The 13,188-nt window shown below is 45.5% G+C and overlaps 1 protein-coding gene across 1 annotated transcript; it reads right to left on the bottom strand.

Moving 5' to 3' along the window:
• Positions 1-55: 55 nt before the first annotated feature.
• Positions 56-12,431, bottom strand: LOC112238371 (4-aminobutyrate aminotransferase, mitochondrial). Its single transcript, XM_042304593.1, has 15 exons — positions 11,693-12,431; positions 10,094-10,188; positions 9,656-9,685; positions 8,369-8,486; positions 8,183-8,232; positions 8,017-8,097; positions 7,670-7,762; positions 7,513-7,575; positions 7,352-7,415; positions 7,026-7,174; positions 6,703-6,840; positions 6,191-6,358; positions 1,092-1,238; positions 821-932; positions 56-379 (listed from the first exon to the last, which is right to left on the bottom strand). The coding sequence occupies exons 1-15, from the start codon at positions 11,760-11,762 to the stop codon at positions 258-260; spliced, it is 1,500 nt and encodes a 499-aa protein (XP_042160527.1). The 5' UTR covers positions 11,763-12,431; the 3' UTR covers positions 56-257.
• Positions 12,432-13,188: the final 757 nt, after the last annotated feature.

The following is a 13,188-nucleotide window of genomic DNA, read 5'->3' as shown; positions in this document are numbered from 1 at the left end:
GCCTGGTTCCTCTCTAGGTTTCCTCCTAGGTTCCTGCCTTTCTAGGGAGCTTTTCCGACACACCGTGCTTCTACATCTGCATTGCTTGCCGTTTGGGGTTTTAGGCTGGGTTTCTGTAAAAGCACTTTGAGATATCAGCTGATGTAAAAAGGGCTTTGTAAATACATTTGATTGATTGGAGGAGTGTCAACCTCTTCACTGCAGATTGACAGTATGGGTCTGTTTGAGCAGGGCCACATTGGATTCCTGTGTAGACTCTACTTGAGCTCAGCGATTGCGTCATTAAAGATATCCAGGAAGAGATGAGCATGGTGTTCCTTGAACACCAGAGCTGGTCGGAACCGGATAGACTGGGTTCCACAGCCCCCTAGAACCACACCTGGAACAGGAAAACAACATCATAAATAGTATTCATTCTTTACTAACGAATCGGCGATTCACTTGATAGTACTACTGAATGTAAGTGATATGGATGTACCTTATTGATACTAAGCTAGTAAATATTATGCTGGATATTGTCCTGCATGTTCTTGAATCATTTGATAATCTTGCTAAATTGATAGTCTTATTCTTTTAGTTTATTCATCACATCCTACATGCTAAGAGTCTTACCCTTATTCCTGACCTGGAGGATTCATCACATCCTACATGCTAAGAGTCTTACCCTTATTCCTGGCCTAGAGGATTCATCACATCCTACATGCTAATAGTCTTACCCTTATTCCTGGCCTAGAGGATTCATCAGATCCTACATGCTAAGAGTCTTACCCTTATTCCTGACCTGGAGGATTCATCAGATCCTACATGCTAAGAGTCTTACCCTTATTCCTGGCCTTGAGGAGGAGGAGGTTGCGTGTGTCTTCATCCTTAACATCGATGGCACAGAACGTCCCGATGCCCCTCGCTTTACTGAGCAAGTGGGGGTACTTATCCTTGAAGAGAGAGGAGCGGGGTGATGCATGCTGTCTCATACACACACACACTACAAACGACCACTCTCCCTCTACTCATAACACAACCACAGTAAACATCAAACAGTGATCATTCTTCACTCCCCTAACAGTGACTCCTAACCTTTGACCCTAACTCACCTGTAGGTCGTAGAGTCCCTCCAGCATGACCTTGCCTGACCTCTTGGCCTGGTCCAGCAGGTTCTCTGTCTTGATGACCTTTATGACCTCGGTCAGCAACAGGTTCTTAGTGTGGTCTCCAAGCCACGTGTTGAAGATCCTGAACGGCTGGAGAAGTAAATAAGAGGAGAGGAGAGAAGAAGCAGAGAGGAGAGGAGATGAGAGGAGAGGAGATGAGAGAAGAAGTGAGGAGATGAGAGAAGAAACAGAGAGAAGAGGAGATGGGAGAAGAAACAGAGAGGAGATGAGAGAAGAAACAGAGAGAAGAGGAGATGGGAGAAGAAACAGAGAGGAGATGAGAGAAGAAAAAGAGAGAAGAGGAGATGGGAGAAGAAACAGAGAGGAGATGAGAGAAGAAACAGAGAGAAGAGGAGATGGGAGAAGAAACAGAGAGGAGATGAGAGAAGAAACAGAGAGAAGAGGAGATGGGAGAAGAGAAGAGAGATGGGAGAAAACAGAGAGAGAGAAGAAACAGAGAGAAGAGGAGATGGGAGAGAGAAGAAACAGAGAGGAGATGAGAGAAGAAACAGAGAGAAGAGGAGATGGGAGAAGAAACAGAGAGGAGATGAGAGAAGAGATGGAGAGAGATGAGAGAAGAAACAGAGAGGAGATGAGAGAAGAAACAGAGAGAAGAGGAGATGGGAGAAGAAACAGAGAAGAGAAGAGGAGATGAGAGAAGAAACAGAGAGAAGAGGAGATGGGAGAAGAAACAGAGAGGAGATGAGAGAACTTCCGGCGCCGACAGAGATGGCCGCCTCGCTTCGCGTTCCTAGGAAACTATGCAGTTTTTTGTTTTTTTTACGTGTTATTTCTTACATTAGTACCCCAGGTCATCTTAGGTTTCATTACATACAGTCGAGAAGAACTACTGAATATAAGATCAGCGTCAACTCACCATCAGTACGACCAAGAATATGTTTTTCGCGACGCGGATCCTGTGTTCTGCCTTACAAACAGGACAACGGAGTGGATTCCATGCAGCGACCCAAAAAAACGACTCCGAAAAAGAGGGAAACGAGGCGGTCTTCTGGTCAGACTCCGGAGACGGGCACACCGTGCACCACTCCCTAGCATTCTTCTTGCCAATGTCCAGTCTCTTGACAACAAGGTTGATGAAATCCGAGCAAGGGTAGCATTCCAGAGGGACATCAGAGACTGTAACGTTCTCTGCTTCACGGAAACATGGCTCACTGGAACAACGCTATCCGAGGTGGTGCAGCCTACGGGTTTCTCCACGCATCGCGCCGACAGAGACAAACATCTTTCTGGTAAGAAGAGGGGCGGGGGCGTATGCCTTATGACTAACGTGACATGGTGTGATGAAAGAAACATACAGGAACTCAAATCCTTCTGTTCACCTGATTTAGAATTCCTCACAATCAAATGTAGACCGCATTATCTACCAAGAGAATTCTCTTCGATTATAATCACAGCCGTATATATCCCCCAAGCAGACACATCGATGGCTCTGAACGAACTTTATTTAACTCTCTGCAAACTGGAAATGATTTATCCGGAGGCTGCATTCATTGTAGCTGGGGATTTTAACAAGGCTAATCTGAAAACAAGACTCCCTAAATTTTATCAGCATATCGATTGCGCAACCAGGGGTGGAAAGACCTTGGATCATTGTTACTCTAACTTCCGCGACGCATATAAGGCCCTGCCCCGCCCCCCTTTCGGAAAAGCTGACCACGACTCCATTTTGTTGATCCCTGCCTACAGACAGAAACTAAAACAAGAAGCTCCCATGCTGAGGTCTGTCCAACGCTGGTCCGACCAAGCTGACTCCACACTCCAAGACTGCTTCCATCACGTGGACTGGGAGATGTTTCGTATTGCGTCAGACAACAACATTGACGAATATGCTGATTCGGTGTGCGAGTTCATTAGAACGTGCGTTGAAGATGTCGTTCCCATAGCAACGATTAAAACATTCCCTAACCAGAAACTGTGGATTGATGGCAGCATTCGTGTGAAACTGAAAGCGCGAACCACTGCTTTTAATCAGGGCAAGGTGTCTGGTGACATGACTGAATACAAACAGTGCAGCTATTCCCTCCGCAAGGCTATTAAACAAGCTAAGCGTCAGTACAGAGACAAAGTAGAATCTCAATTCAACGGCTCAGACACAAGAGGCATGTGGCAGGGTCTACAGTCAATCACGGACTACAGGAAGAAATCCAGCCCAGTCACGGACCAGGATGTCTTGCTCCCAGGCAGACTAAATAACTTTTTTTGCCCGCTTTGAGGACAATACAGTGCCACTGACACGGCCTGCAATGAAAACATGCGGTCTCTCTTTCACTGCAGCCGAGGTGAGTAAGACATTTAAACGTGTTAACCCTCGCAAGGCTGCAGGCCCAGACGGCATCCCCAGCCGCGCCCTCAGAGCATGCGCAGACCAGCTGGCCGGTGTGTTTACGGACATATTCAATCAATCCCTATACCAGTCTGCTGTTCCCACATGCTTCAAGAGGGCCACCATTGTTCCTGTTCCCAAGAAAGCTAAGGTAACTGAGCTAAACGACTACCGCCCGTAGCACTCACATCCGTCATCATGAAGTGCTTTGAGAGACTAGTCAAGGACCATATCACCTCCACCCTACCTGACACCCTAGACCCACTCCAATTTGCTTACCGCCCAAATAGGTCCACAGACGATGCAATCTCAACCACACTGCACACTGCCCTAACCCATCTGGACAAGAGGAATACCTATGTGAGAATGCTGTTCATCGACTACAGCTCGGCATTCAACACCATAGTACCCTCCAAGCTCGTCATCAAGCTCGAGACCCTGGGTCTCGACCCCGCCCTGTGCAACTGGGTACTGGACTTCCTGACGGGCCGCCCCCAGGTGGTGAGGGTAGGCAACAACATCTCCTCCCCGCTGATCCTCAACACTGGGGCCCCACAAGGGTGCGTTCTGAGCCCTCTCCTGTACTCCCTGTTCACCCACGACTGCGTGGCCACGCACGCCTCCAACTCAATCATCAAGTTTGCGGACGACACAACAGTGGTAGGCTTGATTACCAACAACGACGAGACGGCCTACAGGGAGGAGGTGAGGGCCCTCGGAGTGTGGTGTCAGGAAAATAACCTCACACTCAACGTCAACAAAACTAAGGAGATGATTGTGGACTTCAGGAAACAGCAGAGGGAACACCCCCTATCCACATCGATGGAACAGTAGTGGAGAGGGTAGCAAGTTTTAAGTTCCTCGGCATACACATCACAGACAAACTGAATTGGTCCACTCACACAGACAGCATCGTGAGGAAGGCGCAGCAGCGCCTCTTCAACCTCAGGAGGCTGAAGAAATTCGGCTTGTCACCAAAAGCACTCACAAACTTCTACAGATGCACAATCGAGAGCATCCTGGCGGGCTGTATCACCGCCTGGTACGGCAACTGCTCCGCCCTCAACCGTAAGGCTCTCCAGAGGGTAGTGAGGTCTGCACAACGCATCACCGGGGGCAAACTACCTGCCCTCCAGGACACCTACACCACCCAATGTTACAGGAAGGCCATAAAGATCATCAAGGACATCAACCACCCGAGCCACTGCCTGTTCACCCCGCTATCATCCAGAAGGCGAGGTCAGTACAGGTGCATCAAAGCTGGGACCGAGAGACTGAAAAACAGCTTCTATCTCAAGGCCATCAGACTGTTAAACAGCCACCACTAACATTGAGTGGCTGCTGCCAACACACTGACACTGACTCAACTCCAGCCACTTTAATAATGGGAATTGATGGGAAATGATGTAAATATATCACTAGCCACTTTAAACAATGCTACCCTATATAATGTTACTTACCCTACATTATTCATCTCATATGCATACGTATATACTGTACTCTATATCATCGACTGCATCCTTATGTAATACATGTATCACTAGCCACTTTAACTATGCCACTTTGTTTACATACTCATCTCATATGTATATACTGTACTCGATACCATCTACTGTATCTTGCCTATGCTGCTCTGTACCATCACTCATTCATATATCCTTATGTACATATTCTTTATCCCCTTACACTGTGTATAAGACAGTAGTTTTGGAATTGTTAGTTAGATTACTTGTTGGTTATTACTGCATTGTCGGAACTAGAAGCACAAGCATTTCGCTACACTCGCATTAACATCTGCTAACCATGTGTATGTGACAAATAAAATTTGATTTGATTTGATTTGAAGAAACAGAGAGAAGAGGAGATGGGAGAAGAAACAGAGAGAAGAGGAGATGGGAGAAGAAGTGAGGAGAGAAGAGAAGAGGAGATGAGAGAAGAGGAGAGGAGAGAAGAAGTGAGGAGAGAAGAGAAGAGGAGATGAGAGAGATGGGAGAGAAGAAGTGAGAGAGAAGAAAGAGAGAGAGAGAGAGATGGGAGAGAGGAGAGAGGAAGAAGAAACAGAGAGCAGAGGAGATGGGAGAAGAGTAGGAGAGAAGAGAGAGAGGAGATAGAGAGAGAGAGGAGAGAAGAAACAGAGAGCAGAGGAGATGAGGAGAAGAAGTGAGGAGAGAAGAGAAGAGGAGATGAGAGAAGAGGAGAGGAGAGAAGAAACAGAGAGCAGAGGAGATGGGAGAAGAAGTGAGGAGAGAAGAGAAGAGGAGATGAGAGAAGAGGAGAGGAGAGAAGAAACAGAGAGCAGAGGAGATGGGAGAAGAAGTGAGGAGAGAAGAGAAGAGGAGATGAGAGAAGAGGAGAGGAGAGAAGAAACAGAGAGCAGAGGAGATGGGAGAAGAAGTGAGGAGAGAAGAGAAGAGGAGATGAGAGAAGAGGAGAGGAGAGAAGAAACAGAGAGCAGAGGAGATGGGAGAAGAAGTGAGGAGAGAGGAGAAGAGGAGATGAGAGAAGAGGAGAGGAGAGAAGAAACAGAGAGCAGAGGAGATGGGAGAAGAAGTGAGGAGAGAAGCGCAGAAAAGAGAAAGAAAAGAAAATAAGGTAAAAAGGTTGATATAAAAGTACCACACATACACACACACATACATACACACACACACACACACACACCCACCCACCCACACACACACACACACACACACACTACCTTGTCAGGCTGAAAGCTATCTTTCTGGTAGTATCCTCCTGTCAGCATCTTCTTGCTGAAGGAGACGATGTCAGCGGGGTCGTCCAATCCCCAGTGCGCATGGGCCCAGAATTTCCCCGTAGACCCACCCCCTGTCTGCACCTCATCCACTAGGAAGGCACAGCCATGCTGACGGACACACAAAGGTCAGTAGGTTGAAATGACTAAAGACCTGTGTAATCACAATACTGTTTACAGTGTACTTACACAGTAAAGTACTGATTTCTAGATGAGTGTACCTTGATAGCTTCATATTATTTACCAATTAATGTATTTAAAGAAGTATTTGATAAAACACACCTTAGTAGGTGTGGCTTATACCAAGTCTCAATTAAAGAAATTCTACTCAATATCTACTAATTTGATCATTTTCACTAACAATCAAGAGAATCAAATCAGTTAGATTGTCAGCATGATTCATATCCCTCCAGATGCTCTGTACTCTGTCTAACCAGTAAGGATCCTTTCTCTACCTTCTTGGTGATTCCCCTGAGCTTCCTGTAGAAGTCGAAGGAGGCATGGTTATCCCCTCCCTCTGCCTGGATTGGCTCGATCACCACCCCCGCCACGTGCCGACCCTTCTGATTCCACTTCACTATCAGGTCCTCCGCCTGAGATGGAAGGGATTGAACAAGGGATGAGAGGAATAGAGGCAAGAATGAAGGTCAGGGGGGAGAATGAAAGAAAGGATAGTTCAGATGGATGGGAATGGATTGATGAGAGGAATAAGGGATGAGAGTCAGTTGGATGGTCAGATTAGGAAGAAGAGATACTGTATATATAGAGAGAGACTCACCTCCTCCAGGCAGCGTGCCTCCTCCCGTGCGTTCTCCCTCTCGAACTGGTCCAGGGGGTACCTCAGCTGGGGGAAGGGGGCGATGGGCCAGTCAAAAGACGGCACGTCTAGCTTCTGTATGGCCTTGGTATGAGTGGTGGCCAGACAGCCTGGGAGAATAGAAGAGCCTTGAGTTCAGACTTGATATTAGGTGGTTCTAAAAACCTATGTATTGTCATTGCAATTACCTACATCCCAGTTGGAAGTACTTTGTGTACCCACTCAGTACCCTAGTCAGATTGTATCAGCCTAAGTAACTACTATGTAAGTACATATTAAAGTCTTACCCAGAGTTCTTCCGTGAAATCCGCCCATGAAGGACAGAAGAGTCAGGTCAGGGCAGCCAGGAACCTGGAAAAAGAACGAGAGAACACCAGCCTGAGAAACTGCTGGCCCTATATAACAAAATGACAAACAGGAGAGTTGTGAGGGAGTGTGAGTTACCTACCTGGTTGATGACACTAGTTCTTACTTCCTCTGGAGTTGGTTCCGGAGTTCCTCTCATCTTGTTCTAAGAAACACATAGAGTAAAAGCCTGCTATATATACAGCCCATATTTAATATAGACTTTAGAATTGCGTTACTATCCATGGTCCTGCCCTTACTCTGTACCAGATGAAGATGGCTTTGTAGGCGTTCTCATTGGAGCAGGATCCACAGGCCATGGTCTGGACCCGGCTGAAGCCCTTCGGTGCCACCTAGTGGAAAAATGGAGGAAGTGCACCAGTCATGTAAGAGCTTGAGTTATTTGATTTCATTCCATTTATTCTTGGGTTTGAATCCTTTAATAAAGTACAAAGTCCAGGGGATAACACAATACAGTATCATTGAACACTTATTTCCAATGTGGTCCTCTGTGTCACAATATGTCTTGAAAATGTATGCATGGTTAGTAATAGTGTTAAACAGGCTGTGATGTTATATTCCGAGGTGTATTTGAAATCAAACTTACTGCCATCAGGCCGTTGACAAGCTTCTCAGAGAATTGCTCTGGTGGCATCATCCCAAGAGCTGGTCGGTTGACAAACGTTCCCTGACACAGATTGTAGAAAATAGTAACACATTATCAATGGCAAATCGAATGTCTTTCAATTCTCAAGATCAACTTTGCTGCTTACCATATTTTTCGGATCCGTCATGACTTTTGTGAGTGCCGGGTGATTGTATCCTGGAAATCACAGAGAGAAAAACTTACATTTGAAGTCTTTGGGTCTTTCAGTGCTTTGACTCATCCTTGTGGCCAAGAGTTTTTCCTGACCACGTGACCTGACCAGGAACAACTCTGGGTCCTATAGAATACCCACCTATGGGTATGGATGCGATCTGGGTGTAGACATCCAGCATGCGGTTCCCATCCACGTCCACCAGGTAGTTACCTTTACTCTCCTCATAGTCACAGAAGAAGTTCACCTGGACAACACTCTGTAGAGGGGGACAGAGATGTTCACCTGGACAACACTCTGTAGAGGGGGACAGAGATGTTCACCTGGACAACACTCTGTAGAGGGGGACAGAGATGTTCACCTGGACAACACTCTGTAGAGGGGGACAGAGATGTTCACCTGGACAACACTCTGTAGAGGGGGACAGAGATGTTCACCTGGACAACACTCTGTAGAGGGGGACAGAGATGTTCACCTGGACAACACTCTGTAGAGGGGGACAGAGATGTTCACCTGGACAACACTCTGTAGAGGGGGACAGAGATGTTCACCTGGACAACACTCTGTAGAGGGGGCCAGAGATGTTCACCTGGACAACACTCTGTAGAGGGGGACAGAGATGTTCACCTGGACAACACTCTGTAGAGGGGGACAGAGATGTAGAGGAGGACAGAGATGTTCACCTGGACAACACTCTGTAGAGGGGGACAGAGATGTTCACCTGGACAACACTCTGTAGAGGGGGACAGAGATGTTCACCTGGACAACACTCTGTAGAGGGGGACAGAGATGTTCACCTGGACAACACTCTGTAGAGGGGGACAGAGATGTTCACCTGGACAACACTCTAGAGGGGGACAGAGATGTTCACCTGGACAACACTCTGTAGAGGGGGACAGAGATGTTCACCTGGACAACACTCTGTAGAGGGGGACAGAGATGTTCACCTGGATGTAGAGGAGGACAGAGATGTTCACCTGGACAACACTCTGTAGAGGGGGACAGAGATGTTCACCTGGACAACACTGTAGAGGGGGACAGAGATGTTCACCTGGACAACACTCTGTAGAGGGGGACAGAGATGTTCACCTGGACAACACTCTGTAGAGGGGGACAGAGATGTTCACCTGGACAACACTCTGTAGAGGGGGACAGAGATGTTCACCTGGACAACACTCTGTAGAGGGGGACAGAGATGTTCAAGGGGGACAGAGAAGAGGCTATCTTCACTGGTGCCGTTACACATGACGCATCGTACAAATCCGATGTGATATGACTTGTGGACAGAGGACGTCAAGGAGAATAAGTCACTTTTTTCTCGATGTGGACATTTCTCTTCACCGCCTCTCTTTTTGTCCTTCAGCAGTGACATGACATTTCATTCATATTATATCATATAAATCTGAGTGGGTTATGTGTATTTCTTACCTGAATACTCTCCAGTTGTTGTGCTAGGATCTGTGGAGAACAACAGTGGAGATGAATGGATAGTACCAGTACCAGAAACAACCCTGAATTTAAAGTGCTTTGAATGATGTCTAATTGATTGATCCCTGAGAGCTTTGGCCTGGCCAATGTTAATAGTCACAAGATATTTCACAAACATTCATAGACCGTTTTAAATTGTTAAAAAATATATTGTTCCCTTTACCATCCCTGCTACTAACAGACAACAATACCGTTAGACAGTTGGCACTTTGCAGTGAGGGACAGATTTACTAAGCATTTTTTTCCATACGAGAATGAAACACAATCCCATAAAACTGTCTTTAATAGTGTCATTTTTCTTGCCGTTGCAAAAGTGTGATAAACTTAGTAGGTCTGGTCCTAGGTGTGATATGGTCGAGCGTTGATCCATTGAGTTACCTTAGATCTGGGACCTGGAACCTCCGTCTTCATACAAGGACCATCAAACTCAACTTCCTCAACTCTTTTAGCGGTTGTTTGTTGATGGCGGTGTCCTATGGAAAATGGGAATGAGATTCTATGGGTTATTTGAGTTCAACGCCAAAAACACATCCAATCAGTGGGAAGTCACAAGACAGTACGGCAAATCACAAATACCTCACGAGGAAGCTAGATATTAATCTGTAATGAGTTGGATCAAGAGGAGTGCGCAGAGGTGGGAATTAATGATCAACTGTGTTTTCCAGTTGTGTCTTGTTCTGGGAAGTTGAATGACTCAAAGACATGATGCTTGTTTGACTGACAGAAAGTACACGTGTAGGATCTTCATTTGAGCCAGTATGCCACTGCAGGAAATGAATCCTGCAGTAACAGGATAATTCATGGACATTTTTGTAGGGTTTGATACATTTTTCGTAAGCGAAAATCAAGTCCGACATTTTCAAAGTGGAAATGACAAACTTCAGAAGCCTTTTTAAAACCTCAAATACACAAAGTTTAAAATGTCCTGCGTTGCAGAAAAGTTCTCCTGCCACTGGGTGATCAAATGTAGCGATAATAACATAATGTAGCGATGCATTCAGAAACTCACAAGACATTCCACAATCTCCTTTCTTCCAATTATCATTGTGTTCAACTTATTAGTTATTACCATAATGTTGAATATGTACTATCTTTCTATAAATAGCATGTGAGAAGCCAGCATTACCTATCACTAAACAGCAAATTCTCCAGTGTAAAAGAAAAAATATATATATTGTTAAATCAGCACTGAAAGTGTGGAGTCTGTGGACCCATATACACACAGGAACAGTGTTAAATTAACACTGAAAGTGTGGAGTCTGTGGACCCATATACACACAGGAACAGTGTTAAATTAACACTGAAAGTGTGGAGTCTGTGGACCCATATACACACAGGAACAGTGTTAAATTAACACTGAAAGTGTGGAGTCTGTGGACCCATATACACACAGGAACAGTGTTAAATTAACCATATACACACAGGAACAGTGTTAACTGAAAGTGTGGAGTCTGTGGAAATTAACACTGAAAGTGTGGAGTCTGTGGACCCATATACACACAGGAACAGTGTTAAATTAACACTGAAAGTGTGGAGTCTGTGGACCCATATACACACAGGAACAGTGTTAAATTAACACTGAAAGTGTGGAGTCTGTGGACCCATATACACACAGGAACAGTGTTAAATTAACACTGAAAGTGTGGAGTCTGTGGACCCATATACACACAGGAACAGTGTTAAATTAACACTGAAAGTGTGGAGTCTGTGGACCCATATACACACAGGAACAGTGTTAAATCAGCACTGAAAGTGTGGAGTCTGTGGACCCATATACACACAGGAACAGTGTTAAATGAACACACTGCTTCGTGTAAAGCCTTATTGAAATATTTCCCAGAGTGCCTTGCCTTTCGAGTAAATTGTAGACTTTACCACCCACGACTGTATTTGTTAGTGACAGAGACATGGTTGTAGCATTCATCCATTTTGATAGATCTACTATGGTAAGCCATATAGAAGTTTCTCTCCTCTTACCTGAAGCAGACAACCCACAGCTGGGTCTCAGAGAGGAAGCAAGATGGCGGCTTAGAATACTGGAGGCCATGCTCCTCAGCTACCACAAGAAGAATGCAAAAAAAGGTTGATTTTCATATTTTCTTGACACTCTGCACATAAATACCAATAAAAAATAGGTTATCACACATACAGTATACTCTTAAAAATAGAATATTCATATCAAATTATGCTGGTTGACTGCTCAGTAGTTTAAAATGTATAGGAAACACTCACTGTGGAAGTGTGAAAATGTGATGCAGGTGGAACCACAAGACTGTATGCCATCGTCCTTACTCCACAACAGTCTTTTATATCTCAACCTCAGCCATTTAGAGAAGCGGGTGTGGAGGTGGGGGCCAGTGCGGAATCGTCCGGTATACCACACACCACTATCATTGACTAGACTGCTCTCCGGAAGACTAAAGGGTCAGGTCATGACAGTAATAATTGCAGATACAGGATGTATCAAAATAGGTTGGTTTTAGATTAACTCCGTTTTGTAAGAGGACTTCTATGACAGGTCAGGGAGGGTGCGTTTCATGTATTCATTCATTGCTGAGGTCAAGATTCTTACATCCTGAAATGTCCAGTTTTCCAAAAGGTCAAACGTTAAGCATTGGTAGACATTGGAACGACAGGTTAACATGATTCCTTTGGATTATTATTCTGGCATGAAAACATTGAGATGAAACTGTGACTAACTTCTCTTTATTAAAGCCTTATATCAAATCAAATCAAATCAAATCAAATTTATTTATATAGCCCTTCGTACATCAGCTGATATCTCAAAGTGCTGTACAGAAACCCAGCCTAAAACCCCAAACAGCAAGCAATGCAGGTGTAGAAGCACGGTGGCTAGGAAAAACTCCCTAGAAAGGCCAAAACCTAGGAAGAAACCTAGAGAGGAACCAGGCTATGTGGGGTGGCCAGTCCTCTTCTGGCTGTGCCGGGTGGAGATTATAACAGAACATGGCCAAGATGTTCAAATGTTCATAAATGACCAGCATGGTCGAATAATAATAAGGCAGAACAGTTGAAACTGGAGCAGCAGCACAGTCAGGTGGAAGTTGAAACTGGAGCAGCAGCATGGCCAGGTGGACTGGGGACAGCAAGGAGTCATCATGTCAGGTAGTCCTGGGGCATGGTCCTAGGGCTCAGGTCAGTTGAAACTGGAACAGCAGCATGGCCAGGTGGACTGGGGACAGCAAGGAGTCATCATGTCAGGTAGTCCTGGAGCTCAGGTCCTAGGGCTCAGGTCCTCCGAGAGAGAGAAAGAAAGAGAGAAGGAGAGAATTAGAGAACGCACACTTAGATTCACACAGGACACCGAATAGGACAGGAGAAGTACTCCAGATATAACAAACTGACCCCAGCCCCCCGACACATAAACTACTGCAGCATAAATACTGGAGGCTTGTCTTGGGATGTTTCTTCAATATATCCACGTAATTTTCCTCCTCATGATGCCATCTATT

The sequence above is a fragment of the Oncorhynchus tshawytscha genome, linkage group LG02 (assembly GCF_018296145.1).
Source record: "Oncorhynchus tshawytscha isolate Ot180627B linkage group LG02, Otsh_v2.0, whole genome shotgun sequence".
Classification (NCBI taxonomy): domain Eukaryota; kingdom Metazoa; phylum Chordata; class Actinopteri; order Salmoniformes; family Salmonidae; genus Oncorhynchus; species Oncorhynchus tshawytscha.
This window is presented reverse-complemented; position numbering and strand designations above follow the sequence as displayed.

Bases quoted from the DNA above. Each gene is read 5' to 3' on its own strand.
- LOC112238371 (XM_042304593.1), bottom strand. From the start codon at position 11,762: ATGGCCTCCAGTATTCTAAGCCGCCATCTTGCTTCCTCTCTGAGACCC. The intron at 10,189-11,692 runs GTAAGAGGAGAG...CATTTTCCATAG, and splicing joins CTGTGGGTTGTCTGCTTCAG to GACACCGCCATCAACAAACA. The intron at 933-1,091 runs GTGAGTTAGGGT...TCTCTCTTCAAG, and splicing joins AGGGACTCTACGACCTACAG to GATAAGTACCCCCACTTGCT.